We start from the raw sequence: 26,296 nt of genomic DNA, 5'->3' as shown, positions 1-26,296 counted from the left end.
TCTCTCCAGGGTTGAGTTACTCCAGTTGCCTCAGCTGCTCCTCACGAGACTTGTGCTCTAGACCTTTCACCAGCTTCACTGCCCTTCTCTGGACTCACTGCAGCACCTCAATGTCCTTCTTGGAGTGAGGGGCCCAAAACTGAACCCTGTACTGAAGGTGTTGCCTCATCAGTGCTGAGTACAGAGGGATGGTCCCTGCCCTGGTTCTACTGGCCACTCTCCTGCTGATCAAAGCCAGGATGCTGGTGGCCTTCTTGTCCATCAGGGTACATGCTGGTTCCTCTTCAGCCACTGCTAACCAATGCTCCCAAGTCCTTTTCCACTAGGCAGCTTTCAGCCACGCTCCACTAAGCCTGGAGATTTCATGGAGGTGTTGTGACCCAAGTGCACGACCCAGCACTTGGCATTGTTGAATCTCATACAGCTGGCCTCAGCCCTCTGCATTGCAAATCAAAAGTCCTGAGAGATTTCCACCCTCATACAGGCACTAAAGCCTGCATATCTCTTCCATTAGCTCTCTGTACTCTGACTGAAGCATTATTTTTGTCACATGAAAATGAACTTTTCCTAGAACATTGTTTTTGCAGAACTATACTTGCTGCCTTGTGCAAAGGTCACTACAGTGCACATAGCAATCTTCTGAAGCTTGCTGCTTGAAAACTGACTTCTATGTCTGAAAAGCCTATATGAAGCTTTACTATCACATAGAGATGACCTTACCAAGCATATCTACCTTCTGTAAATTTAAATTAATTGTATCATTTTATTTAAGTTTCCAACTTGCTGTGGTGTATTAGCATATTAAAATTAACTCTGCAGGCTGTAATCACTTCACCTTAATAAAACAACTTACCAAGGCAAATTTGATAAAATTCTAGTACCCCCTTGTGGTGTTACCTTCATACCCCAACAGAACACTTCTTAATATTATAGTCTAAAAAACTATTCCTCTCTCAAGCTCAATGGATAACTAATTAACCTTTTCTAGAATCCTATGAGCAAAGGGAAATCAAAAGGACTATCACCAGCAGCTGAGAATGGATGAGCTAGAATGACATTTGGCCATGAGCTAAGAAGTGATCTTTAGTAAAACCTCATGCATTTTTACATTCACAAATGTGACAGAGATCACTTTAATATGGAAACAGAAGCTGGGTAACTGTCTCCCCAATGCAACACCATTAAAGCATGCTTTATGTAAAAAAAACAACAACCACCACCAAAACCACATACACACACACAAAAAAACCCCAAAACCCAACCAAACCTGAACACCAATCAGCTCATCAGTTACAAAAGTCATTTAAGAGTTCACCACTCGGTGATTATATCCCACCCTGCACAGTGGTTGCCCTCATTGAGTTTAAATTACTCTGGCCCTTTGATCCAAGGCCCCTATGCAGAACTCTTCACTCTTCCTTTCTCTGACATTCATACCCATAGATACACACACCCTATTCTTCTCTTGCCTCAAGACTCTTCTGAAAACAACGAAACAAAAAGTAACAACAAATATTCAAAGCAAGATTAAACAAAAGGAGGGTTTTTTTATTCTCTATTGTTACTATTTTGACTCCAAATAGGACTGAGATCTCTTGAGGTTGCAACATCCATCTATCCTGAAAGTACTATACAAGTCTGTCCTGTTTCAATATCAGCACCCTTTAAACCCTACAGACTGACAGCCACACACCCAGTCACATTCTCCTTTAGAACACAGAAGTCCCCAAACTTCACCCTTCGCAACACCCAGTCAGCACCATTAACACCAGCAGGGTAACACCAAAGCCATTAAGCATGAAGAAATTCTTTAGATGCCAGGTGCCTGGAATTTTTTGTGTACATGTATAAACAAAATAGACTTTAAAAAGACACTATAATGATAATCAAGGCTTTAAAAAAAAATCAAGACACAACTACCCCGTTTTCTTAACGATCATAGAGTAACAGTTTTAATCAGCATTTGGCCAGATTCAAGTAAAAAAAATATATTTACATTGACCTACTTACTTACTAATGTATCTCTAGATGTATGTTGGTGTTTAATCCACACATTAAAACCACCAAACTGCGTACAACCTGACACAAGTAGGATGGCAGAGCTGAAGAAATCATTCACTGCATCTTAAAAGTTCTGTTGTTCCTCTGGAAACAAGAGGATTTGAGACACTTGGAAGGAGAGCAGATACATGTTCAGGAACACATATGCATTTCAATAGCCACTTCCACCACAGTTAGTCAGCCAGTTGGAGGTCTCTGCCCAAGAAGACAGGCTTTCCAGAATCAGAAATGTTACAGATATTAATCTATGAAATAATAATGACACGGAGAAGAAAGGAACGGGCAAGGGAAAATGAGAAGCATCTCTCCCCCAAGACCTGCATTAGGTTGGTCTCCCCACTGGCTGAGCTGGGCATATGCAGTCAGATTTGGGCAGAAATGGAGAAGTGTAGATGATGGACCTTGCCAGAGCAGAAACCAAGAGAAGAAGGCAGCAGCAGACATCAGGCTGACCGGAGAGCAAGGGGCAGACCGGCCACATACCTGCTGCAAGCCCTAGATTCACTTTGCAGCACGCAGCTACAAGCTGCTTTCATGGCATCAGTGGTAGCTTCAGAGAAGGTACAGAAAACAAATGTGACATCCCTATTACAGATGTTTTGTTACAACATAATTAACACAGCACTGAGAACAACACTAAATTTGGGCTATAAAAGCAGACTGAGGCTACATAGGATTTGTAATTGCTCAATATTAAAGCCTTGACAGAGTAAATACATTTTAAGCTTCTGTTAGTTATGGAAACAGTTTTGGAAGACTGAAATGCAGCACCAATAAAGCCTTTGTAAATGCTATCCTAAAATACATGTTATCTGAAAGAAAATAGTTGCCATAGGAGGTTTGTTTTATCGTTTTCCATATTTTTCCATATCGGGCTTACAGAGAAATGGTGCAAACTCACTTTTGTCTGCTGGAATAAGGTGTTACTGCATTACTCTCAAATAGTGACAAACTGGGTATCAGGATCAGTAGAGGTGGTGAAGTCTCCTATTAAAAACAGCAGTGTCTGTGTAAAAGAGGAGCAGCCATGTTGGTGACAAAGTATGAAAGAGGATTTCTCTAGTTTCTGCTGGTCCCAGCATCTTTCACAGGGACTGCTGCTCCCACAAAAGGAAGCCATTTAAAGAACATTAGTGGGTGGTATATCATGTTTACGGCACAAAGCTGTTGACACAGAACCATGCTAAATTTGGGTAACTCTTCAGGTATCCAGACTAGATCAGAAAGTCCTCCCATCAGTGCCCATCTTATATCAACTGCTGCTTCACTGCTTTTCGGAGTCTAAGCCTAGTACCCGCTAACATCCAGCCTGCAGCCTCCACTGGACTAGAGACTGAGGTTTCTCAGAACTGGGTTTTCTCAAAGATGCTCTCCATGGACTGGTAGTCAGCACTTTGGGTTTTGTCAATAGCTGTGCCCCTAAGAGCAATGAAGTGATTTGCTCTTTCCAGAGGTATTTCTGTGCCTTCACAACGATTACTGTGACACCTGATGGACCTTTGTCCTGTCTCCCAAATTCAGGATCCAAAGGAGACACCTCAGATCCCAAACTGCACACACAAACCTCATAAATCCTAAGCAGTCTCTGTTGTTCTGCTGCCCTGATTACAAGCAAATCTTCCAGCAGTAGGAAGGCTCACATGGGACAGGCTTAGCACCCACAAGTTCTGAAGACAGGGAGCACGGAACAGCCAAATGCTGCTTAGTGGCTTTTCACAACTTTGCGGGGACAATCTATTTGAACAATCTTACAGAAAGCCCATGGCTGTTAATTTCCAGCTATTTCAATCCCATTATCTACCAAGTGCCACACATCATCTTCCATCATGACAGAAGCAATAAAAAAATTACCCTATCCATGACAATGGACGTTTTCCACAGCAGACCAAACTGCATACATTCCTGGTGTCTGACTGCAGTTTAAGAATGGAAAAGAGAAAAGGTCTGAAAGAAATATACCAAAGGAGATTTTATTCAGGCAAGAGAAGATCTGCTGCTTAACATCCACAAGCCACCAAGAATTTGTCAGCCAAATCCTGTGGAACAGCACAGACAGCACATATTAATTCTTCTTACTTACAGGAGTAATGAAAGCATCCTGGCTTCAGGATGGACTGGTTTAATTCTGCTTCAGCACTCGATTCTGCCTTTCATTTTCCTACTGCCTTTCTGAAATTCCATGGTAAGACATTGTTGTTAAACAGCAGTGAGTGTTATTCTCACAGCAGTGTACACTAATAGTAATTCACTGTGGTGTCAGAGAAGGCTGTGAGCTCTCAGCTGAATTTATTTGAAAAATAAAGTTTGTTTCTTTGCTCAGAGATCTTTACTTAAGTCAGCATGGAACTCTTGTAAAAGATAACTACCAATAAGTCACAACTACCCATGGAACGGCCTTTTTATTTTCTTTTTTTTCACTCTTGCTCACCATGACAACATAATAAATGAGCCTCCAGAGACCAGAAGTGCGTAACTATTTAAAATTTTGTATTTTATCTTTCATTGTATGCTTCCAGACATAACATTCATGAGCTATTTTTTAAAGCCCTCTTCAGTGTCTCCAAGTGAAACACTCCAATCTTCAACTGTGATACACAATACTCAGAAATACATCTTCAGTTGTGATTCTGATTCTAGGTAAGAGTTGACAAAACTAGGCTTACAGTATTTTTGTGATCCATTAATAATTACTCGCTCCTGTAAAAGCAAAGCAACAAGCCAACAGCTTCAACATCTGCTCTTTCAATTTGTGTTTTGAGTTCTGCTGGATGCCTCTGTATTCTTTCATACATGACTAATAGGAAAGATACAAGACTAATAGGAACCATAACTGCAACTTCACTTACGGTTGGTTTCAGTTAACAGATGGTCTTTAAACTATCCAACATAAAAGCATTCATTTTAGAAAAACTGACCCCAAAACTGCTTCATAAAATAAAGTATTTCCACTTTTTTCTGCTCGAAGCTTTAGGATCTTTCAAAACACTGCGGTACAAGAGGCCCCACAGTTTAAAAGAAGGCAAACCAAAACACCACACACTACATTTACAGTTTCTGACCTTAAATATCAGAGACAAAGTTTTACAATAGAAGCATCAGAAGTAACATACAGAGGTATACAAAAAGGTGGGCCACCAGACTATGTCTTTTCTCGCTAAAACCAAGTGCCAACATACAACTAGAGCAAAGTGACCTGCCAAAGCCCCATGCTCCAGCTGACTACCATGGTAGGTCAGCCAAATCTTAAGTGCTCCACAAGTTAGTGCAGCAGCTATGGTAGGGTTTTCTGGATGCCATAAAACAGGGTAACTACCACGAGTCAGCCACAGAGAAACATCATCTTTAATTTCTCAGTCATATGCTTTCATGGGCATATGAATCAGGCTGATAACAGTACCAGTCCTACATCCAAACTATTTAATGTAGAATACAAATGAAAAACTGTCTGTCCCACACACACTCTGTACAGTTGAAAAGTGTTTACTAAGAGTAATAAACAGGCTTGGCAAGACTTGTGTTGCCCCACAACTCTTATTCTGACAACAACCCTACTAATTTGCTCTGCTCTAACACTCATTTACAATTCTGATGCTGAGCACAGGCCAGGAAAAAGCAGCAGACAGAGCTACCTTTGCTACCTTTGGTCCCTTTGGTCAGTGATTTTCTCCATAAGCCACATTGGAGAGCTACATGGTCTGTGAGCGCACTCAGCTTACAGCACAGCACTTCTTATAGGTCTGTCTATAAAAGAAACCAAGAATAAACCCAAAGAAACAGCTATTGTCCAAAATACCTTCCAAGCCCATCCATCACCATGTGCCTGACTCAAGGATAAATGGGTGCTGCTGCAGTCACATGGGCACCAGAGCATGGTGCTGATTTCAATACGAAGGAAGTTAACGCCGCTGACCTTCAGCCTCCCTCCTCTATACACTGTGACAGCACCCAAGTGAAGCCAAAACATCTCGAGCAACTTCACACCGTTTCACATTTACAATTAACGATTGTTACAGTCAACGTTATATTGGAAAATGCATTTTGCAAGTCTGTTCTACTTCAGTGGTGCCTGTGCAACATAACTGGAGCTCACTGAACTTCCATCAGCTACCTAGAGAAAGCAGCAGCACGTTTCTCCCAGAAAGAGCCTGCAGATGGCAGCAGTTTTTCTATAGAAAAAACAAAATTCCCTTTTTGCAATATTCAATTTCTAGTCAGTTCTGAGTCCCTTGCTCACATGCAAGGACATTTGCTCTCACAGAGAGTTCCTCCCACACAGCTATGTCTGTTAACAAAGTGCCCATTCAAGACATCAACACTTGGGTCTAGACAAGGAGTGAAACTTTTCCCTAACATTGAAGCACAGCACTCAAAGCCACTCAAATACATGTTTGGAAACAGAGAAGTGACTGACGCTTGCAGAATGGCACCATGCCCTATGAACATGGCTTTTTATTTTACATAGAGTATTTTTTTATTACTTCCTGAGCAGAATTCTTTTAGCTTCGCATGGAGGTATATGCCCACTTAAAATAAAATAATAAATAAAACCCAAAGAGCAGAACACCCCTCTAGTTTTAAAAGTGTCATTAAAATCCATACAGGAATTAGCACGGGAGAAAAGTCAGAGAAAAAAGCAAAGTTGAAAGTGAATTTCTTCCTTTCAGACAGTCTGTTTTTCCAGATGCATCATCAGCATCTGCACGTTAGCCATTTTTCATTATTTATAAATGTTTTACAGGAACACAGCCAAACTACAAGCCAAGGAGTCCAGCACACATTTTTAAAACCAGGGAATGTGTCTTGGTTATAGAACAAAAGAACTCATTTTATCACTTGGCTTTACCGCTTGAGAAAATGGCTCCTGGTGTGCTGAACTCCATGATAAATGTGCCCCCTCTAGATCTTTATTGCCCTTGTAAATCAAAGGACTGACAGCAGTTAATAAGAAAGCTTTTGAGTGGTTTTGAAGTTTTGCTTTGTACAAATAAAATCTCATATTAAAGAATTTGCTAGTCCTCAAGGTGTGGAAAAATGAGTATGACTAGAACCTGTTGTACTTTCTTTTAACTGTTTGTTTCCACTCAAAAAAAAAAAAATCACTTTGTAGTAAGGCAGCAGAATAAAACAACCAAATTATTTTGAAATACAAAACTTAGAGTCAGTGATTTAGTTATTAAAAAGAATTTTTTTCTGGCACTTCTATATCCTGTGAGGTCTGGGCAGGGCAATGACATCAGGTGCGTACAACACGAAACAGCAAAGGTTGTCCCAGAATTTACATTAGATGTTGACAGTACCTCTACAAACTGTTTTTACCTAAAGCAAGTGGTGATTCTAGGTGCAAGAGGCACAACCCAAAATTCCACTGTGGGGACAGGATTATACAAGTCCCCAGCTAACTCACACCTATGGACAAAAGGGTTTAAATCCCTTGGCAGGAGTTACAGTGGTATTTACAGATGGCCCAGGTTGCAGGCAGTAGCACTAGTTCTACTTACAGATGTAGCTGTTGGCCAAGCAGTAACTGCCCTACAGGGAAACAAATGACTACTACACAAATATTTAAAGACAGTATCACAAAGGGAAATGATCGATTTATAATCGCTGATGTAAAAGCTTGCTTTGGAGATTCCATTTTAGAACAGACATGGGGGAAAATGGTTATTTGGAGGTCTTCAGAAGCAAGCTGCAGCTTGGATAAGGATAGTCTTCATGACATCATGCATTGAATGCATAGCATCAGCATTTCACTGAATTGTGGTTTAACCAAAACAAGAGAATTAACTTTTTGGGTAGCTTTCTGGTTTGCTTCCACACCTTGTGTTATCCAATTCCGGGCAGCATCATTCCTTCTCAAACAGTTTATGGCACACCCTGGCCAAAGAAATCTTAACAGGAAGCCACAGTGATTTAGACAAAGCTAAACATATTTATAGGGAAATAAATGTATTTCCTGTTCAAACTGGGCACACAAAGGTATTATGCAACAACCTATCAACACATTTGAACCAAGCTTCTCTTGACTGGATTTGAGACACATTTTAGAAGGCATCTCAGTGAAAACACATATTGGTGAGCATTGTCCCTTTAACTGCCTGGTTCCCTCCCAGCCCAATTTAGGAAATCTAAAGTAGAATTTTTCTCTAAACACTGAGTGTTAGAGGAGCACATCAATAAGGGTCATTTCAAATTAGGATCAAAATTATACAGCAGCAATATTTCCCAGATGTGCAGATCTTCTGCAGTCCCGAGCATGTCACTTATCAACATCAAACACTGGAAAGCTACAGAGAAAACCAAATTGGGCTGTGGCGTTACTGCCTTCTGCATGATTTACCCTCCTGCACTCCAGCCTGCCCTGCTCTTAGTCCATCATCTGATTGCTTATGCCACCTTCCTCCATGCACTCTGGCTTTCAGGTAGGCAGAGAAGGACCCTCTTTATTGCAAAAAGACTCTGTGATGTAGATAATCAAACCCTTCTTCCCAAGGAGAGGCTGCTGGGCAGCCAAGAGCAGCTCCTTCTCAGACAGGATAGGAAAACACACATCAAGAGCTACACAGAAAGCAGGCTGGTGTCTGAAGGGTGTAACCCATCATGCAGCCATGCAAGGCTCAGTTCACAGCTTGGATGAACTCCATTCTTGCTGTGCCATGCTGGTGTTTTCATTTAAAGTACTGTGATGTTTCTAACTCTCCTTATTCAAAAGAACACCTAGAAATACAAATTGAATGGATTCAGTAAACTAATGCCTTCCCTACCATCACACTCTTCTGTGATTCTACCAACAGAATTACCTCTGTTTGTTTTTTCCCCACTTAAAAATTTCAGTCACTCTCCCAATATTGACAGACAAAGGAGAAGGCAAGAGGTAAGCCACTGAAAGTGTCACTTAGCTGTGTCATTGTGGTTTTATAGGGCAGCATTAGGTAAGTCAGAAAACAGCTGCAAGCAGAGCTTCCAGGAAGCTACGCCTCATGGCTACCTGGACAATGTGTCACTAGTTAGAATCCATGCCCAAATGTGACCTAGGACATTTCACAGAAATAAACCCCAGGTTTCTGAAGCATCTAATTACTTCACAGTTTAAGGATGAATATTAATTCCTGACAGAAGGGAGATTTCTAAAGTAGAAGTATGATTCCTCAAGGCTGAAAAAGAGGGCAGAGGGGAACAAAAGATGTAGAAACCACTCAATGCGAGTACCAACAGTTTTCCTCCTGCTGCTTCACAGCAGTTGTCAGTCGCACATCCTGGTTCAGAAAAGCCTACAAAGATGTCCTCCTGAGTCACCAGAAAGTTGCACTTGCACTTGAGGAGAATTTACAATATCTAACAGATCAAAAGGAAGAGAATAACGGCAACAAAAGTGAATTCAGAACAAAGTTACAGGTGGCACCATTCGAGATAACATTCACTTTCTGCAAATGAACTTTCTTGTCCAATGCAGGGAACAGGACAGCAGGTCAGGTACAGCAAATGTTCACCTCCCCACACACAGCAATGTCCCTCTGCTGTTGACACCCCTCTTGAGGCTAGCAAGGTCCTTATTAAAGGAAGATTAGTCATTGATTTAACATTTATAATCACTAATTTGATTTTTTTCAACTACATTATGATGATTAATAAATCATTTTTTCAAACCAGAAACTATTCTTAAACATCTGAAAACAGTAGTAGTAAGTTCAGAGGTTTGGTTTTGTTTTCTATGTTTGGTTGGGCTTTTTTTTGTTTGTTGTGGATTTTTTTTGTTTGGTTAGTTTTGTTGTTTTGTTTTAAACAAATAAAAGTCCAATAATTAAAGATGGAATCACTTGTTTCATCTAAAGGACAAAAGGCAGCTCCCTCCCTACCTCAGGTCAGTTTCAGGTGCTGGCATACTGCAGAACCTCTAAACTTAGGAGTTTTGGCACAGCTATCTTGAGCCAAATCATACAAAAGACTAATGTTTGCCACTCTGCAGTTAAATTACAGCAAGCATCAATGCGATCAACTCATTAGCTGTTTTTTATTGAGCACCGACATTCATTACTTACTTTTCAATTCTTTGATTAAGCAACATATTGCCTGTATTCCCAGTCTGCATCTACCAGCTGATTAGCTCAATAATACTGATAATCTTCTCAAGTCAAAAGAGCTGGGAAAGGAAGTAACTGAAATCTCCGTGAGCAGACTCAATTTACTCCTTTTGTGTATAACATCAATACACTAAACTACCAGCAATACAATCCAGCAAATGAAACTTCAGATGTGCTAAGTTAGAGAGTAATTTTAACAAAAAGTCACAGCAGGTCATTAAAATGCCCCTTAATTGTCTCTAGATCATACTCCCTTATCCTTCCACAACCTTCCTGGCATGCTGAGATTCTAAATCTCTTCTGACTGATGTAAGAACCAAGAACAGAACTGAGGTGTGATTGTCACATACTGAGTCTGAATGCCAAAGGTCAGCACAGCTTACTGGTATGCTGGCCCACTGCTCCAAATTTTATATCTTTTCTGTCCCTTGGTTATTGCCTGACATGATTTAACAACTGTAATTCCTTATTTAACGATGTCAAAGGTTTTTAGGAAATTGACTGTATTTCACCAACGATATATTTCTTCTTGATTACAGAGTGGTTAAAATGATTTTAAACCAAGACAGCAAAATAAAGCAGTAATAAAATCAATAAAAGGTGCTTAAAACATTCCTTCTATTAGGTAATGGCATTTAAAATATCCGTAGCTTGTAATGGCACTTAGGATATGCCCAAAAATCAATGAACTAAATTACTTATTGAACTAGTTAATTTGAACATTGAGTTTTATATGTATATTGATAAAACAAGCTACAAGAACACTGGATGTATTTTAATTTCATGGTCAGATATCTCCCTCTGCTGGGAAAAAACCTCTTAAAACTCGGTCAGAAATGTTTTTTTTCCCTCAAAGCAACACCGAAGGCTGTAATGTCTGAAAAACTCCACCAGAGGTCTCCAATTCTCGTATTTTGTCCTCGACTGCTGCTTTTCCTGAATTGCGAAGTGTTAAAAGGTGCTAAACAGCAACACAAAACTCTGGGTTTCACCCAGAATACTGTCATTCGGTCAGGCCTGAGAAACATGCAAAAACCACGTAACAGAATCACAGAATGAACCAGGTTGGAAAGACATTCTAGATCATCCGAGTCCAACCTATCGCCTAGTACCTCCTCATTAACTAAACCACAGCACTATGTGCGTGCCTTATCCAGTCTCCTTTTAAACACCTCCAGGGATGGTGACTCCACCACCTCCGTGGGCAGCCCATTGCAAAGCAAATCACTCTTTTGTGAAGAATTTCTTCCTAACATCCATCCGAAACCTACCGTGGCACAGCTGGAGACTGTGTCCTCCTGTTCTGTCATTAATTGCCTGAGAGAAGAAACCGACCCCCACCTGGTTACAACCTCCTTTTAGGTATTTGAAGAGAGCACGGGGTAAGCGTAGAAAATAAGGGATATTCTAATGCTTTGAAAACAGTCAGACTATCTTCAAGGGTTCTGCCACCATTTTTCATGCTAACTACATGTTAGATTCAGGAGTTAACAGCCTGAGGTTCTATTTTCTTGCTAGAAATGAAGTGCAAAGTTCAGCCTAAGCACTCTGCTTACTTTAGAGTCCTTTTCTCCTTTAGAACCAGGAAAGTTGTACTCCAGAGAGGAGAAACATTTACAAAAATGAGAGAGGCTGAAAGACGCTGGGTTTGGCTACAAAACAAATTAGCCTAACACTGTCCTCAGGGGGGAGGAGGGCAAGAAGGGGGAAAAATAACCAAACACTAACAGTAATAAAGACTATTTCCTATTTATGTAGACTTATCGCTGCAGTACTGAGAACCCTGAAGTTACCTGAAGCTCTGGAACGAGAGGCAAGGTGGTGGAGTTTCTTCTAGCTCAAGGATGCAAGTATTCCTGAAGCTGCAGACACACAGAGATGAGGATACCACTCTGTATATGCCATTAGCGCTTTTCACTCTCTATCGTGACGGGAAGACAGTACCTCTGCATTTTAAGCCTGCGGCCTAGTGATAGTGGTAAGCTCACATCGTCACTCAGAGGCTGCTCTCACTCTTGGACAGGTCATGGTGACTAGGAGCCGTTCCTGACAAGTGGGAGAAGGCAAATGCCACACTCATCTTCACAAGAGCAGCAGCGGGAGCCGGGGAAGGCCGGCCGGCCCCGGCAACCTCTGTTCCTGGAGGGATTATGGGGCAAACACTCTTGCGAGTCACTGAGTCAGCAGGTGGATGAGGCTCGGAGGGACTTTCCACCTCCCTCCCGCCCGGCCTCCTCATTCCCTTCGCTGACAGGAACCAGCGCCACTCAGGCGAGACGCGCCGTGGGGAACCACAGCAGCACCCGCGGAGGCCATGGAGCGAAGCCCCCTCGCCGCCTGCTCGCCGCCTCCCCGCTCGGCTGGCCCGGCCCTCGCCTCCGGGCGGAGCTACGCCGCTTGCCCAAGATGGCGCCGCGCCGCCGGCAGCCCAGAGGCACCCTCCCAAGATGGCGGCGGCGCCCCTGGCGCTGCGACCTCCCCGAGATGGTGCTCTGAGGCTGCCGACCTCGCCAAGATGGCGCCGGCTGGCCCCGCCCCGGCGCGGGGCAGGCTGGGAGCGGCGCGGCGCGGTGCGGAGCGGGCCTGGTGCGGGCGCGGGCGGTCGGGCCGGGCTGGCGGCGGAGCGGGGCCGGGCGGGCGCCATGCCGGAGCTGGCGGTGGACCGGGTGGTCGTGCACCCGCTGGTGCTGCTCAGCGTCGTCGATCACTTCAACAGGTAGGGCACAGACGGGGAAGGACTTTGGCGGCGCTGAGTCACGGGCCGAGCCGGGCCCAGGAGGGGCCCGGGGCTGGGAGGGGAGCGGGGCGGGAGACCTCGCGGCAGCTGGATGGAGTTGGGGGAGAGCCTGTGCCGTGGAGGGCAGCGGCGCACCCAGGTCTGCGCTGGTCGCTGGAGCCCGGGTCCGCGATCGCGGGGTGGCTGCGGGAGTACGGCCTGTAGAAGCCACCGGAGCACCCGCCCGCCGCTGCCGCCGGTGTTTTTGGGAGAGGCAAGTCGGAGGGCGGGGAGCAGTCGGGTCTCGGGGGAGTCAGCCCGTTCCGCTGCTCTAGGGGGCTGGGAAACAACGTCCTGTTCCTGAAAACAAGGGTAAAGCAGAAGTGGGGTTTGTTCCTAACGCGGCGGCAGGCTGAACGGGGTGTGAATGCCATTCCTCTAAACACCTAGTGTGGTTTATGCCTAATTTGACTTAACTGCCCCAACTGGCCAAGAGTTTTAATGTCAGGAATAGAAAACTGAAATCTCAGCAGGCGGACGGGCCTGCTATTGTGAAAGCAAATCGAGCAGCTCCGCAGAGCTTACTCACTTTCTCGTAGCCATTGTCCTGCGGAGAGGATGCAGTAGTGCCTGGTTTGGGGTATGGGCCCCCCAGAAGTACTCCTCCTGCATTGCTGCGTTCCGAGGTTTGATGCTGAGGGCACCAGACCCCCATTTTCTGGATGGAAAGTAGCAATCAGTAACACAACTATCGCAACGCTTCTTCTGTGCCACCACACACACTGCTCAGCTTGCAGAAACTGCTCCACTGTGCCCTTCTTTCCTGAAGCAGGCTTCTTGTGGTAGGAGCTGACAGTCTTTTCCATTTAGAATAGGAAAAGTTGGAAATCAGAAGAGAGTCGTTGGTGTGCTGCTGGGCTCGTGGCAGAAAAAAATACTAGATGTGTCCAACAGTTTTGCAGGTGAGCTTGGGCGTCCTGCCCTTCTTCAAATCTATTGCATTATTTGGTAGATGAAACGCCTTGGGAGTGTTTAAGCCACCCTACCAGAGCGCATACTGTGCCCTCCGTATGCAGATCAGCCTGTATCTTAACAGAAAATGCTAACTGCTGTCAAAAATGTACCAAATTCAGGCAGTCTTCCCTGTTATACTGTGCAGTGTGGAATATGTCAGGAGCTGCGTGTAAAGTCCCTGAAAATTCCGATGAATATTTTGCTGCATTGGCATTGCTGACCTCAGCTGAGTGATCACTGTCTCAGCATGGCCTGCAGAAGTAGCTGCTGTCTGCTGCTCTGCAGATTTGATGTATGCTTTAGCTTTGCTTCTTTGCTTCTTCCCTTAAATGTGTTAATAGCATTGAAATAGTTTTTTTCTTACATGTGACAGTACAAGTTCTTGAGCGTGTGGCTTCTGCTCACCCATTTGTGTTTGTTAGATCATTTCTTTCCCAGGAGGCTTTCTGACAAAGCAAAGTGATCTCTCTTCATCTCTGGAGTTTCACAGTTTATATTGAGTTCTCCCAAGCATGGACTACTTTTTTTCCCCATAGTTTTTAGAGGAACCTTTTTCCATTTGAATTCAAAAGAGATATTTTTTTTTTGTCCTTTTGAGAGCCTTTCAACTTTGAGTCTTACTTTATCTGTAAATTAAAAGACTGAGACTGGTCTTTGTTCTCAGTATTGAGCCTGTGTGCATATATATACACACTAGCTGACAAAATAGTTTGCTTAAACGATAAAGTTGCCCTTGGTGTTCCAGTAGTCTATAAAATCACTGATGACATCTTCCACACTCAAAACTGGTTTGTCTCTGAGCAGACTGATGTTGGTCTGGAAGGTCTAAAGTCTGCTGAAATGTTCACTTAGTCATATCAAATGACGTTGCACACTTGTTTATGTGGGAGGATTTCTCTCTGATGCTTGATGTTGTCCACAGAGGATTACCCTTGCAGTGCTTTGCATTTCATTCCTCAATCCTAAATTGTTAGGAATTATGGGGCAGCCTGAGCAAGTTGTCCAGCACTGCAGGTAAGCATGTGCAGCGTAGTGGTGCAGAGTAGTTGAAACTGATTGCCATCCACTTTTCTTTGGCAGCCAAAGATACCCTAAGCCCTTGTTTCCATAAACGTTTTCATTATGGAAGTTGGATTCTTAAATACTCATGTTTTTCTCCCCAGTACCTTTTGATGAGGATGACAAGGATGATACTGTGTGGTTTCTAGACCATGACTACCTGGAGAACATGTATGGAATGTTTAAGAAGGTCAACGGTAAGTCAAGAGGTTTCCCTGCAGTCAGGGATAAGCTCCTGGAAACTTTCCAGACCCTGAATGGGGAGGTGATTTTGTAGTAAGCTGGAGAGTTAATTGCTCACCTGAGAAGCCACTCTCTGCTAATTCCTTGCATGGCTTCACTTTCACTGCAGGTTTTCCATGGTTAATTTGTGCAAGCAGTTTGTGTCCTTGCCACATTAATTTGTACCTCACAAGTTTCCCCAGGTCTCCTGACAGCTTTGTGTCTTCAGAATGTCTCGGATTTCAGAAGTGCCCCTATCTGTGAAGAATTGCAGAGCTTTCTCCTCCCTAACCCATTCTGTCCATATGGGCCTCAAAATTAATTTTTAGGAATGTAAACTTTACAAGCTTACATTTGGTAGGCACTTGGTGGCTCTTCACCACTTTTTAAAGTGTCTTTATGGCTCTGCTTCAGAATTCAGAGCTAAAGGTTCAGTCAGAACCATCAATTTCCTTAGCCTTGGGACCAGTTGTCTATTTCACAACACAGTGTGTTTCTAGAAGTTTTGCATCTTTAGATGTCTCCAGTTTCAAGTTCTCAGATCCTGGTATCTGCAAAGTTCAATAAATGATAAGAAAACAGCCCAATTGTTTAGTTAATAACCTAAAAGTAAAGGTAATGTATGTGATTAGTAAGCTGTGACATGTACAGTTAGTCTTTGTAATTGTGTTCTCTGTCATCAGTCATGTAAGTTTCTTTCATAATGTAGTTCATTTCCTCCTGCTTTACACTCATCTCCTACGTCCCTCAGATTTTCACTCTTGATTTGCTGATTCAGTCTCTGCCTAAATCTTTGTGCTGTTGTCTCACTGTTTGGTTCTGACTTGGAATCCTTTCTGGTTTTGCTCAGCTAGAGAAAGAATAGTTGGTTGGTACCACACAGGCCCTAAACTGCACAAGAATGACATCGCCATCAATGAGCTGATGAAGAGATACTGTCCTAACTCTGTAAGTGTAGCACTTTTAGATTTGGGGTGTTTCCCCTCTCTCTTCCTAAATGGGGCAATTGGGAACATTTGCCTCCTCACCTTGGTTACTGGTGATAGAGCATGTTAAAGACCTGTAAAGTGCTGGAGTAACTTAGACCTTTTTTTTTTTGAGGCAGCCCCAGCTGTCTTTTGTCAGTGCCTGAAGTTAACTCTCTGAGCAGCTGACGTTCTTCTTCCCACTGCTGGGGAGGGAGGAGCTGACTTAGGGCTTCGTTTTCCTGATCTTTGAAAGAAACTCAGTGTCCTGAAATGTTTGCTTTTTCCTTAAGGTGTTGGTGATTATTGATGTAAAGCCAAAGGACCTGGGTCTGCCCACAGAAGCTTATATTTCAGTTGAAGAAGTTCATGATGTGAGTATTTAACGTTGCTCTGCCTTTTCCTAGGAATGGCTTTTGGGTTCCCTTACTGCTAGAAGGTTGCAAAGCCCATGGCACCTACTTGCCTTTTATATGTGGGATGTTGCACTTGTTGCTAGTGAGGGTCTGTGACTTGCAGCCAAAATCTGCTGAAACCAGGGGTTGAATCCCATTAGTAAATAAAGCTTCCATCCACCAGTGCTTGACCTAGGGAGTTCCACAGCTCCAGCTATCTGCGTGATTTAGATGATGCTTCCTGTCTTGGTGGCCATGAGGAAGGTCACAGATTGGGGCGTTTTTAAAGTGTCACTCTGACACATCAGCCTGTTTGCAGAGGTGTTCTGAGTAATTCTGTGCTTATTCATTTGTGCCTTTCCAGTGCTGAGTAGGTAGGTCAGGTATGAGCAATGCTTACTAATTGCTTGCAACACTGTGCAGACAAACAATGAAGCTCTAGCTTTTCATTGTTAATGGTTTCATTTCACTTACATTCTGAATGTATATAACAAAGTTTGCTCCTTTTGCCATTCTGAGCCCCCACACTAGAAAAGCTGACCTAGTACTGGGGTCTTGCTCCTGCAGGATTTGTTCTTAGTTTTGTGAATTCACAGTAATGCCAGGGGTGTTCTCCGTTTTCAGATGTAAACTGGTCCAGATACTGGGTTTGAAAACACATGGGTAAAATTCACTTTGGGAGAGTGAGCCTGTGAATCTTGTGGATATCTTCCTTAATCATCAGTGTAAAAATTATCATTTTAATGTGGTTGCACCATATTAGTATTTTTTCCTGGCTCTGTGTATACTTTCGACTGACAGCAAGTATCAGGAGGGCAAAACAAGTGTCCCAAAATGTAGTAAGGTTGTGTCAGGAAAAATATGCTTAGTGAGTCTGTTCCAGCAAAATAGATGAATTGGAAGTTACAGAATATGCAAAAGAAGTTGTTACTGGCAACTCTGAGCTTAGGACAGTTTGTGACACTAATTAAATCAAGAAAAATCCAACTAGAGCCTTTCTTTCTTGTCTGGTGTCCTGTGGGCTGTATATAACCAATATGCTGGTTTTGTTTAACAGTTCCTCATACTCTGGCTGAAATTACATGGGTTTGAAAGGCTTTGTGATTAAGTTACAGACTTCTCCCCTCAGATCTTGTGTGGCAGTCACCTAGTTTGCCCCATTACAAGTTGCAGTGGGGCAAATTCCTGGCCCTGGAAACAGGCATTGGTTAATCTCACATCATGACATGGTGTAGCTTGTCCCACTGTTACGTGTGATACTTGGCTGGGTGGTTGGCTGCACTTTTGTGCTTGCCACAGCACTCTCTGACCCTGTCTCCTCTGTCCTTGCCCCCCGAAGGATGGCACTCCCACCTCCAAGACGTTTGAGCACGTGACCAGTGAGATCGGAGCGGAGGAGGCAGAGGAGGTCGGTGTGGAACACTTGCTACGGTAAGCGGCAAGCAGCTCCTGGAGGCGCGCCTGGCTCCGTCTGACAGCTCCCAGCCCCAGCTGCTGGGAGGAAACACAGAGCTTGTTGAACATGCTGCTGAGATCCACAGAGCGTGTTCACTTCACAGTCTGGCTTGGCACATTCCCTCACTGCCTGTGCACTGACGTGACACAGGCATTCTGGCAGAGCTGCAGGGGGTGGAGGTGTGTGCAGCCTTCTCCAGTCACTCTGCACCTCACAGGGCAGGAGGGGATGGGAACTCTGCAGTCAGGAAGTCACTTTAGACAATCCCCATTGCCTGTTCCCTAGCCAGAAATCCTGCTGTTTATTTCTCTCCAGCACTTTAACTGGCATTGCAAATACTGTTCCAAAGACAGCATACACGGAGGAGCTAGTTTAGATCTACTTTGCAGTGCACATCAGTTTGCTTTTGAGAGGGTACTTGGACCAGTGCTATTTAATATCTTCATCAGTGACATCGTGAGGTTGAGGGCATCCTCAGCACATTTGCAGATGACAGCAAGCTGAGTGGTGCAGGTGACACTTCTGAGGGATAGGATTCATCCAGAGGGAGCTGGACAGGCTGGAGAAGTGGGACTGTGTGAACCTCATGAGGTTCAACAAGGCCAAATGCAAGGTCCTGCACCTGGGTCAAGGCAAGCTCCAGTGTCAATCCAGGCTGGGGATGAAGGCTGGAGAGCAGCTCTGTGGTGTTGGGGGTTGAAAAGCTGGACAAGAGCTGAGACCCCAGGATAATGTGTGCTCCCAGTCCAGACACAACCATGTCCTGGGCTGATCCCCAGCAGTGTGGGCAGCTGGGGGAGGAGGGGATTCTGCCCCTCTGCTCTGCTGAGAGACCCCACCTCCATTACTGGGTCAAGCTCTGGAGTCCTCAGCACAAGAGAGGCATGGGCCAGAGGCTCGAACAATGAAGCCCTCCACTATGAGGCTAGGGTGAGAGAGTTGGGGTTGTTCAGCCTGGAGAGAGAGGGAGACCTTCTGGCAGCCTTTTAGTACTTAAAGGAGTTGGTTGGAAGGCTGGGGACAGACTTTTGAGCAGGGCCTGTTGTGACAGGATAGATGGTGCTGGGTTCTTTCTAAGATGGAAAGATCTCAACAGTGCTAATGAGAATGCAGAGTCCAGCTGTTCTAATGCTGCTTCTTCCTGTGGTGGGTGTTTCAGGGACATCAAGGATACAACGGTGGGCACTCTGTCCCAGCGGATCACAAACCAGGTCCATGGCTTGAAGGGACTGAACTCCAAGCTTCTGGACATCAGGAGCTACCTAGAGAAAGTAGCCGTGGGCAAACTCCCCATCAATCACCAGATCATCTACCACCTTCAGGATGTCTTCAACCTGCTGCCAGATGTCAACCTGCAAGAGTTTGTCAAGGCCTTTTATCTGAAGACCAACGACCAGATGGTGGTCGTTTACCTGGCTTCTCTTATCAGATCTGTGGTTGCCCTGCACAACCTTATCAACAACAAGATTGCCAACAGGGATGCAGAGAAGAAGGAAGGACAGGAAAAAGAAGAGAGTAAAAAGGAGAGAAAAGATGAGAAGGAGAAAGAGAAGGAGAAAAGTGATGTCAAGAAAGAGGAGAAAAAGGAGAAAAAGTAAAATGTAGTTTTTTTATTTGTAAATTAAAAATCTTGTAAACTAAATGACTTGGATGATGCTGGGTTCTTGTCTTGAAATGCTCAGTGCTCTGCTGTCTGCTTTTTGTGTCCATCCTAACATGGCTGGGCAGATCTTCTCACACTGGTGGCTGTCCCAGCAAGCAGTGCCTGGCAGCTGGGCTCTCAGCCCTGGGGCAAGAAAGGAGGGAACCCAGGGAGAATTTGTGTGTGTTTATCTCAGTGCGCCGCTGCCTTCCTCCTATGCACCTTCAGGGACTTTCAGGCCACCAGCTGAGGATTTCCACTTGTGTCAGTTTTCATTAGGCCTTTGTCTTGCCCACATGAGTTTTCACTATGCGTGAGAGCTGGTTTGCTCACACCACGTTTCTGAGCTGAGGAGGAGGTGCTGAGCACTAGCAGCACCACAGAGGGACCAGCAAGGAGGCTGGCTGCTACCAGCTGGTGTCTTCTAGCTGTGCCTTGTGCTGGGGTCATTTCTTTACATGCTGTCCTTTCTAGCCAGCCAGTGATAAGATTTGGGTTGGCTGGTTTGGTACCTGACCCTTCAACAAGAGAAACCCACAGCACATACAAACACACTCCAGGGGCAGAAATGAGAGAAGCTGAGGTCCTGCTTTGGTGAGGAGGTGACTGTGAAGAAATCTTCCCTTTCTACCGTAACCTGTCAGGCCATTGCTAGACAAAGCTTGCAGTGTGTGGTTGTGCATTTCCATGTTTCAGGGTTAATTCCTTGAAGTCGGCCAATTCCACGCCCCAGAGACAGCTGTAGTTGACCTGGTGCTATTCACAGTCCCCAGGCACCTCAGCACCCATTGGTGCAGCACAGGTTGCACATAGCTGCTGACAGTTTCCACAGCACCATGCCAGCAAAGGAGCCAGCTTGGCTGCCCACCTGGGCTGGCAGCTCTGCACACAGCACCCCTGTCAGTCTGTGTCTCTTGCTCTGCAAGGCTCACAGGTGGCATGGTAACAGGCTCATCACTGCAGCATCTCTGGGACAACTATAGACATCGGTCACCATCCCTCACTAGGACAACAGGGAGAGAGTGCAGGTCAGTGCTCCCTGCCCTCCTGGGAAAAGGGGCAGGACAGATGCACGCTGTAGCATCTCCTAAGAGGTGGGATAGAGGAGGATGTGCCTCTTTTAGGCACAAGATGCCACCCATTCCCCTGCCATTTCCTAGGATCAGACCATCAGCTGCTGCCAGTGCCAGGAGAGTGCAAACTGCCAGCAGCCTACCCATAATGACAGAAACAGTTCTGGAACAGGACAGGCACCAGCTGGGGCTGGGATCTCCTACAGCACAGCACAAGCTCCTATTGCTTCTGAAGAAATAACTCCAAAAGCACCAAAATGCCACACAAAGAACCAAGCAGCTGCTGAAAAGCAAATCCATGGCAAAGTGACTGGATGCTGTGATGCCAACAGTGGGTTTCTTCACGTCTGCCCTGTTGGGTTTTTCACTGACCACCACCAGTACCAACTTTGTCCCACCAGTGCCCAGTCTAGGTGGCACAAGGAGGCAGCTCCAGCTCCAGCAAACAGCCTCAGAGATATTTTTAGGTGAGCATGATTATAGGTTGGGTGGAGGCAGGCAAACTGCACCCAGCCTGACCCTCCTGTGCAGTGTGTGTGCAAATAACACATTAGTTATGACCCTCTGGACAAGATCTGGGCACCCATCACCAGCTCTTCACACACAGATCCCCCCGGAGGCTGCACTGGCTGCCCCCAGTGCCACACACCAGCCCAGGGACACGCACCTCGGCAGCTGCTCATCGTTTATTGCACAAGAAGTAGGGTGGCTGAGGCAGGATGGTGTGGTACAAAACAATCGGTCACCAGTCAGCTCTGGCAGCGTCCCAGCTCTGCAGCCTCCCTCCATGGACAGCTCTGTACACCAGCGCCCCTCTGGGTCCGGCTCCCCGTGCACACTGGGGAGGTGGGGAGGGAGCAGCAGCAGAGGTGGCATCCAGGTGAGGGGCAGAGGCCTGATCCTGCCCTCGCCTGCAGCTCTGGTGGCTCCTGCCACCAGTGTGGCCAGCGATGGAGGGAACACAGGGAGATCGGGCTGAACCCACCAACCAGGCAAAGGCCAGATGTGCCCCAAACGTGGCTAGAGCCCCCAAGGCTGCTGCAGAGCACCAGCTCCCAGCACCAAACCACTTCACTATTCATTACAACTGCACAGGGCCACATGCCTGCAAACTGAAACACGCAATGAACATGATCAGCCAGAGCCCAGGTCCAGGCAGCCACAGGTCTAGTGTGAGAAGAGTCTGTGCCAGCCCTCGTGTGGTGCATCAGCCACAGCAGCATCAACTGGGGGCTCCCTGTCAGTTTGCTGGGAGCAGGATGGGGCCCGAATACCACCTGAGAGTTACTATGAGGGCCATTTCACTTTCCCTCCTTGCCTGCACATACTAAAACGCAATGAGAAAGCAGAAAACATCAGGAGGGGGAAAACTAGCCTGTGCCAGAACCAGCTCTCATCTCAGCGTGTCTGCGAGCGGGGACTCGGGAGCCTGAGTGCACCATGTGCTGCCTGCCAAGGCTCAGGGCTTCACCCTGTCCCCTCCGCGCCAGCGCCTGCCCCTCACCAGGCTCTTGCGTCCACCTCCCGCCACACCTCAGATTTGTCTGGGGAGAGACACATGGACCTGTCCCCCCCAGGGCTGCGTCGGCGCAGACCTCACACGGGAACAAAAGCAACGGCGTCCGCAGCTGCCTGCGCACCATCCCGCGGAGGGGGCTCGGCGCTGGGCTCCGAGCGCTCCAGGGCCCTCCCCATCCCAGGAAAGCACCAAGGCTCCATCACTCCTGTCCAAATCCTTCCGTCTCCTCAATCGCATAAAGCAGCTTCTCCTTCAGCTGTTCACAGCTCTTGTAGGGAGGGAGATCCAGGCGGTTGAAGCTGGAGAGACAGCGGAGGCTGATGAGTAGCACCAGCATCCCAATTTTCCTCCCCAAGGCAGCTGCAGCCAGAAACATCCCATGGGAACGCAAGAGGAGCGGACGGAGGCCACTGGGGGCCTGTGCAGCCCCAGAAAGGCTGCTCACAGTTGTCCCCACATGCTCTCAGCAGGGCCGAGGAGAAATGACTTACCATGTATGGCTCCGCGGCAGCCACGTCTCTTTGCCAACTTTATCGATGCAGAATTTCTGGGGCCCATTGCTGCCTGTTAATTATGAGCACAGCAAAGCTCGTTACATGACCAGGAGCTCATAAAGCCAACCCTACAACATGCCATTAGACATCAGATCACGCACCCCTCCGATCCCAGAGACACAGTGGGGCTTGAATCTGCAGCAGCTCACTGCCTACTCTGAGCCCTTTGCAGGGAGGACGTCTGAGGAACAGGAAAGGAGGAGGCTGAAAAGCTTATTCACAGCTGAGAGGTAGCAGCACAGTGCCTTACAGAGTGGTTAAATATATCAAGTGCTACAATGTATTTACCCACAGACCCACAGGATGGCGTGGGTCCTTCCAACAGTTTTTAAGAACCTGGCTCAGGAAATCTGAGTCACTGAGGTCGCTTTTTAACAGATTGTGAATGCTGGAGAGGTTCCAGAGGGCTGGAAAAAAAAATTAATACGCCAGCAAGAATAAAGAAGTGGGCTAAGTTAGCTGGTTAGCTTGATACAGATTCCAGGAACGTAAGGCAAAGGCTGGTACAGGCCCCAGAAAGCAGCAAATTAAAGGATGAGGGCAGAATAATGCCATGCTGTGGTTGCTTGGAAAGGAGATTTCATTGCACAAAACTCAACATTAAATCAAAAGTCCAATCTCATTCCAAACGAGCTGACAAGCTGACACAGCTGGCTGTGGTGGCACAGTTCATGGCTAAGGAATCTGTCTGGCTACAGCCTGCTATCGAACTCAGTCATGGTGCTGGCGTCATGGCTGCTGTCCTCTCTGCAGCGGACAGCCAAGTCCCACTCCCCAGCAGCCCTTGCCCAGGTGGAGCTGGGAACACGCACCAATGAGCTCCGCAAAGCCCCCGACAGGCAGGCGGCAGGTCCCGGTCACGAACTGCAGCAGCCGAATCCTCTTCTCATTGTCCATCTCTTTAACCACCTGCGATAAGAACATGGCAGGAGAGTGGGACCCTGGTCACCCCCAAGCCCACAGCCTGGCTGAGCCTGGGGCACTGTCCTGCAGCATGGCTCCTGCCACCAGCATCCCACATCCTCTGGCCAGCTAGGCCTGGACACAGTCCAGGAGGGTGCAGCACATTGGGTTAGAGAATCATAAATTGGTTTGGGTGGGAAGGGACCTTTAAAGGTCATCTTGTCCAGCCCTCAGGCAGTCAGCAGGAACATCTGCAACTAGAGCAGGTTGCTCAGAGCCACAGAGAAGGAATTCTTACACGCACCTAGTTTAAATCTCCTTTTAGTTTAAATCCACCACCCCTTGTCCTCACAATAAGGTCTCCCCAGAGCCACCTTTGAGAGAAACCTCCAGCCCTGCACCCTCAGGGGTGAGTCATCCCAAGGGGCCACTCTGCCCAGCCTTGCCTTCCTTCAGAGACCTTTTCACCCCGTTTTCTGTCCTGGCCAGCATGGAGCAGTGTGGTCTGAACTGACAGAGGTCTATGACACATCATCTGCTCCTGTTGCCCTGCTCAGAGCAGCAGCTATTGCTAGAATCACACTGGCCACTATTCTGCCAGCCACAGTCACATGCTGCTTGCTGAAGGTGTGCTCATCATTGTATTTTGTTCTTCCTGACACCTTGTGAGGCTGCTCACCCCATGCCAACCCTGCCCACCCCAGGCCCTGGGCAGGGGATGATCCCAGGTGGCGCTGGGACTGACCTGCCAGAACCACTGAATCTGTTTGCTGTTCTTGGTGTAGTGCCTGTAGATGGTATTCTTCTGCCAGTCGTTCATATCGATCTCCTGCATGCCGCACAGCATCAGCTGGGGACAGGAACAGTCAGCAGTAGGAAAGAAGAGGGGCCCTGCACCCACGTTTTGGAGCATTGGCCCCTCCAGTGCCAGGCTTCACAGGGTACAGGCTCCAGTACAGAGCAGTGGAGATGTCTGGGAGGAATTCCTTGCCTCCAAGACATTTTCTTGCTAATCCCCTAGAGACCTGAGCACCTGGGTGGATACTCCCATCAGCAGAGCAGAGGGTGCAAACAAAACCCATGTGGCTCTGCTCTCGCCACGTGCCATTGCCAGAAGCACCAGTATCTACACTTCCCTGTACCAGAAAAGGCACCAGCTCACCTCCAGCTCCTTCTCGTCGAAGTACCGCAGCCACTCCAGCGGCACTACCTCATTGAAACCATCCAGGAAAGCCTTGGTCTGCTCCTCCACACCTCGTGTGAACCTCCAGTCTGTCAGCAGCCTGGAAAGGCAGATGGTGGTCAGCAGGCAGCCAGCACCACTGATGCAGCATGCAGAAGACCCCACCACCAATCCTTCAGCTGGTGGGGAGGTCCCTGGGAGCTGTAAGGGTGCATGAGGAGGGGCTCCTGCAAATCACCAGAGGTGTCCTCAATTCCCACTAGTGGGTTTCTCTCCTCTTTCAAACCCAAGAGCAAGGGAGAGCCCTGAGCACAGACCAGAAGCCATCAGGATGTCAAGGTGTACAAACCATGTCCCCTGGCCCCAGTCCACCATCACCAAAAGATGTTTGTGGCACCGTTAAGCCAGCCCAGCCACAGGACAGGAGAAAACTCTCACCATCTCTCCCCTCTCCTCTTTCCTGAAAGTTCTGGCAACTGCCCAGCCAGCAGCAAGCCAGACCACAGCACAGCTCAGCCAACCGCCAGCCCAGACTTGTCACAGGCCACGTAGCCCAGGGAAGTAGCCACGTCCCAAGCCTTGTGCTCCCAAACCACTGCTCTGCAGCCACACGGGCCTCAGAATGGCCACACTCACATGATGTACTCCTCCTTGTTCTCCTCTGTCACCCGGATGCTCTCACCACCCTCCTTCAGCTCATGGGTGGTCACCTTGCCCAGGATCTCCATGTCCTGGATGAAGTACAGCTCCAGGCCACACTCTTCCAGGCTGTTCTCCCTGAAGAAGGACACAGGATGTCATTTCTGATGGGGACACCCACAGCAGTGAGAGACTGTGGAGAGGAAGAGCTCTGCCCTCTGCAGCAGGACAGGCCTGGGACAGGAAGGAGCGTGGGGCACTCACTTGGTCCAGACAATGGAGTTGTAAAACTCGGGGTCGATGGACTCCAGGTCCTTCAGTGTGGGCCGCTTGTTCAGCATCCGCTTGTAGAAGGGCAGTGTGAAGCCCGTGTCAATGAACTTCCCATGGTACAGAGCCTGTGGTGTGGAGGTGATGCTGGGTCACACAGGACCTCAGGTAGACCCATGAGGTGAGATGATGCCCCAGCAAGCAGCAGCCATAGGGCAAGAGGAAATCTCTCTTGGGATCCCTGAGCTATGGCTGGGAAGGGACCTCCCCAACAGCTCTCCAGGCTGGGAAGCACAGTGGGAAGGAGCTGACTCCCCCACAGCAGCACTGCCGGTGCGTTGTGCTGGCAGGCCCTCTCCTTTCCCCACTACAAATTCCACCTCGTCTCCTTCTCCCCTCACAGCTCTATTAAGAGCACTTGTTTAAACAGAGCTGTGCTGTGGCTTCCCTGAATCCCTGGCTTCCAGGAGCCCCAAGGCAAAGGCAGCCAAAAATAATGCAGACGCTTGTCTAGAACGGCCAGCAGTGAGTAATAGTCTGGGGTTTT

At 46.9% G+C, this 26,296-nt stretch overlaps 2 protein-coding genes across 4 annotated transcripts in view; one reads left to right on the top strand and one right to left on the bottom strand.

The window, feature by feature from the left end:
* Positions 1–12,721: 12,721 nt before the first annotated feature.
* Positions 12,722–19,608, top strand: PSMD7 (proteasome 26S subunit, non-ATPase 7). Its single transcript, XM_064160209.1, has 7 exons — positions 12,722–12,855; positions 13,726–13,817; positions 15,033–15,125; positions 16,001–16,098; positions 16,409–16,489; positions 17,850–17,941; positions 19,126–19,608. The coding sequence occupies exons 1-7, from the start codon at positions 12,782–12,784 to the stop codon at positions 19,562–19,564; spliced, it is 969 nt and encodes a 322-aa protein (XP_064016279.1). The 5' UTR covers positions 12,722–12,781; the 3' UTR covers positions 19,565–19,608.
* Positions 19,609–21,349: 1,741 nt separating this feature from the next.
* Positions 21,350–26,296, bottom strand: part of WWP2 (WW domain containing E3 ubiquitin protein ligase 2) — a 43,144-nt gene continuing 38,197 nt past the window's right edge. For all 3 annotated transcript variants that reach the window (XM_064160204.1, XM_064160205.1, XM_064160206.1), the window contains exons 18-24: positions 25,744–25,877; positions 25,477–25,617; positions 24,820–24,940; positions 24,403–24,507; positions 23,567–23,663; positions 22,692–22,764; positions 21,350–22,499 (exon numbers count right to left, since the gene is read on the bottom strand). In XM_064160204.1, coding sequence (XP_064016274.1) covers positions 22,400–22,499; positions 22,692–22,764; positions 23,567–23,663; positions 24,403–24,507; positions 24,820–24,940; positions 25,477–25,617; positions 25,744–25,877 — 771 coding nt within the window. In that variant the 3' untranslated portion in view covers positions 21,350–22,399. The remainder of the gene's footprint in view (positions 22,500–22,691; positions 22,765–23,566; positions 23,664–24,402; positions 24,508–24,819; positions 24,941–25,476; positions 25,618–25,743; positions 25,878–26,296) is intronic.

The sequence above is a fragment of the Pogoniulus pusillus genome, chromosome 20, assembly GCF_015220805.1.
Source record: "Pogoniulus pusillus isolate bPogPus1 chromosome 20, bPogPus1.pri, whole genome shotgun sequence".
In the NCBI taxonomy this organism is placed as follows: Eukaryota; Metazoa; Chordata; class Aves; order Piciformes; family Lybiidae; genus Pogoniulus; species Pogoniulus pusillus.
The sequence above is the reverse complement of the archived record's forward strand: the minus strand, read 5'-3'. Positions and strand labels throughout refer to the sequence as shown.

Bases quoted from the DNA above. Each gene is read 5' to 3' on its own strand.
- PSMD7 (XM_064160209.1), top strand. From the start codon at position 12,782: ATGCCGGAGCTGGCGGTGGACCGGGTGGTCGTGCACCCGCTGGTGCTG. The intron at 13,818-15,032 runs GTGAGCTTGGGC...TTTTCTCCCCAG, and splicing joins TGTGTCCAACAGTTTTGCAG to TACCTTTTGATGAGGATGAC. The intron at 15,126-16,000 runs GTAAGTCAAGAG...GGTTTTGCTCAG, and splicing joins AATGTTTAAGAAGGTCAACG to CTAGAGAAAGAATAGTTGGT.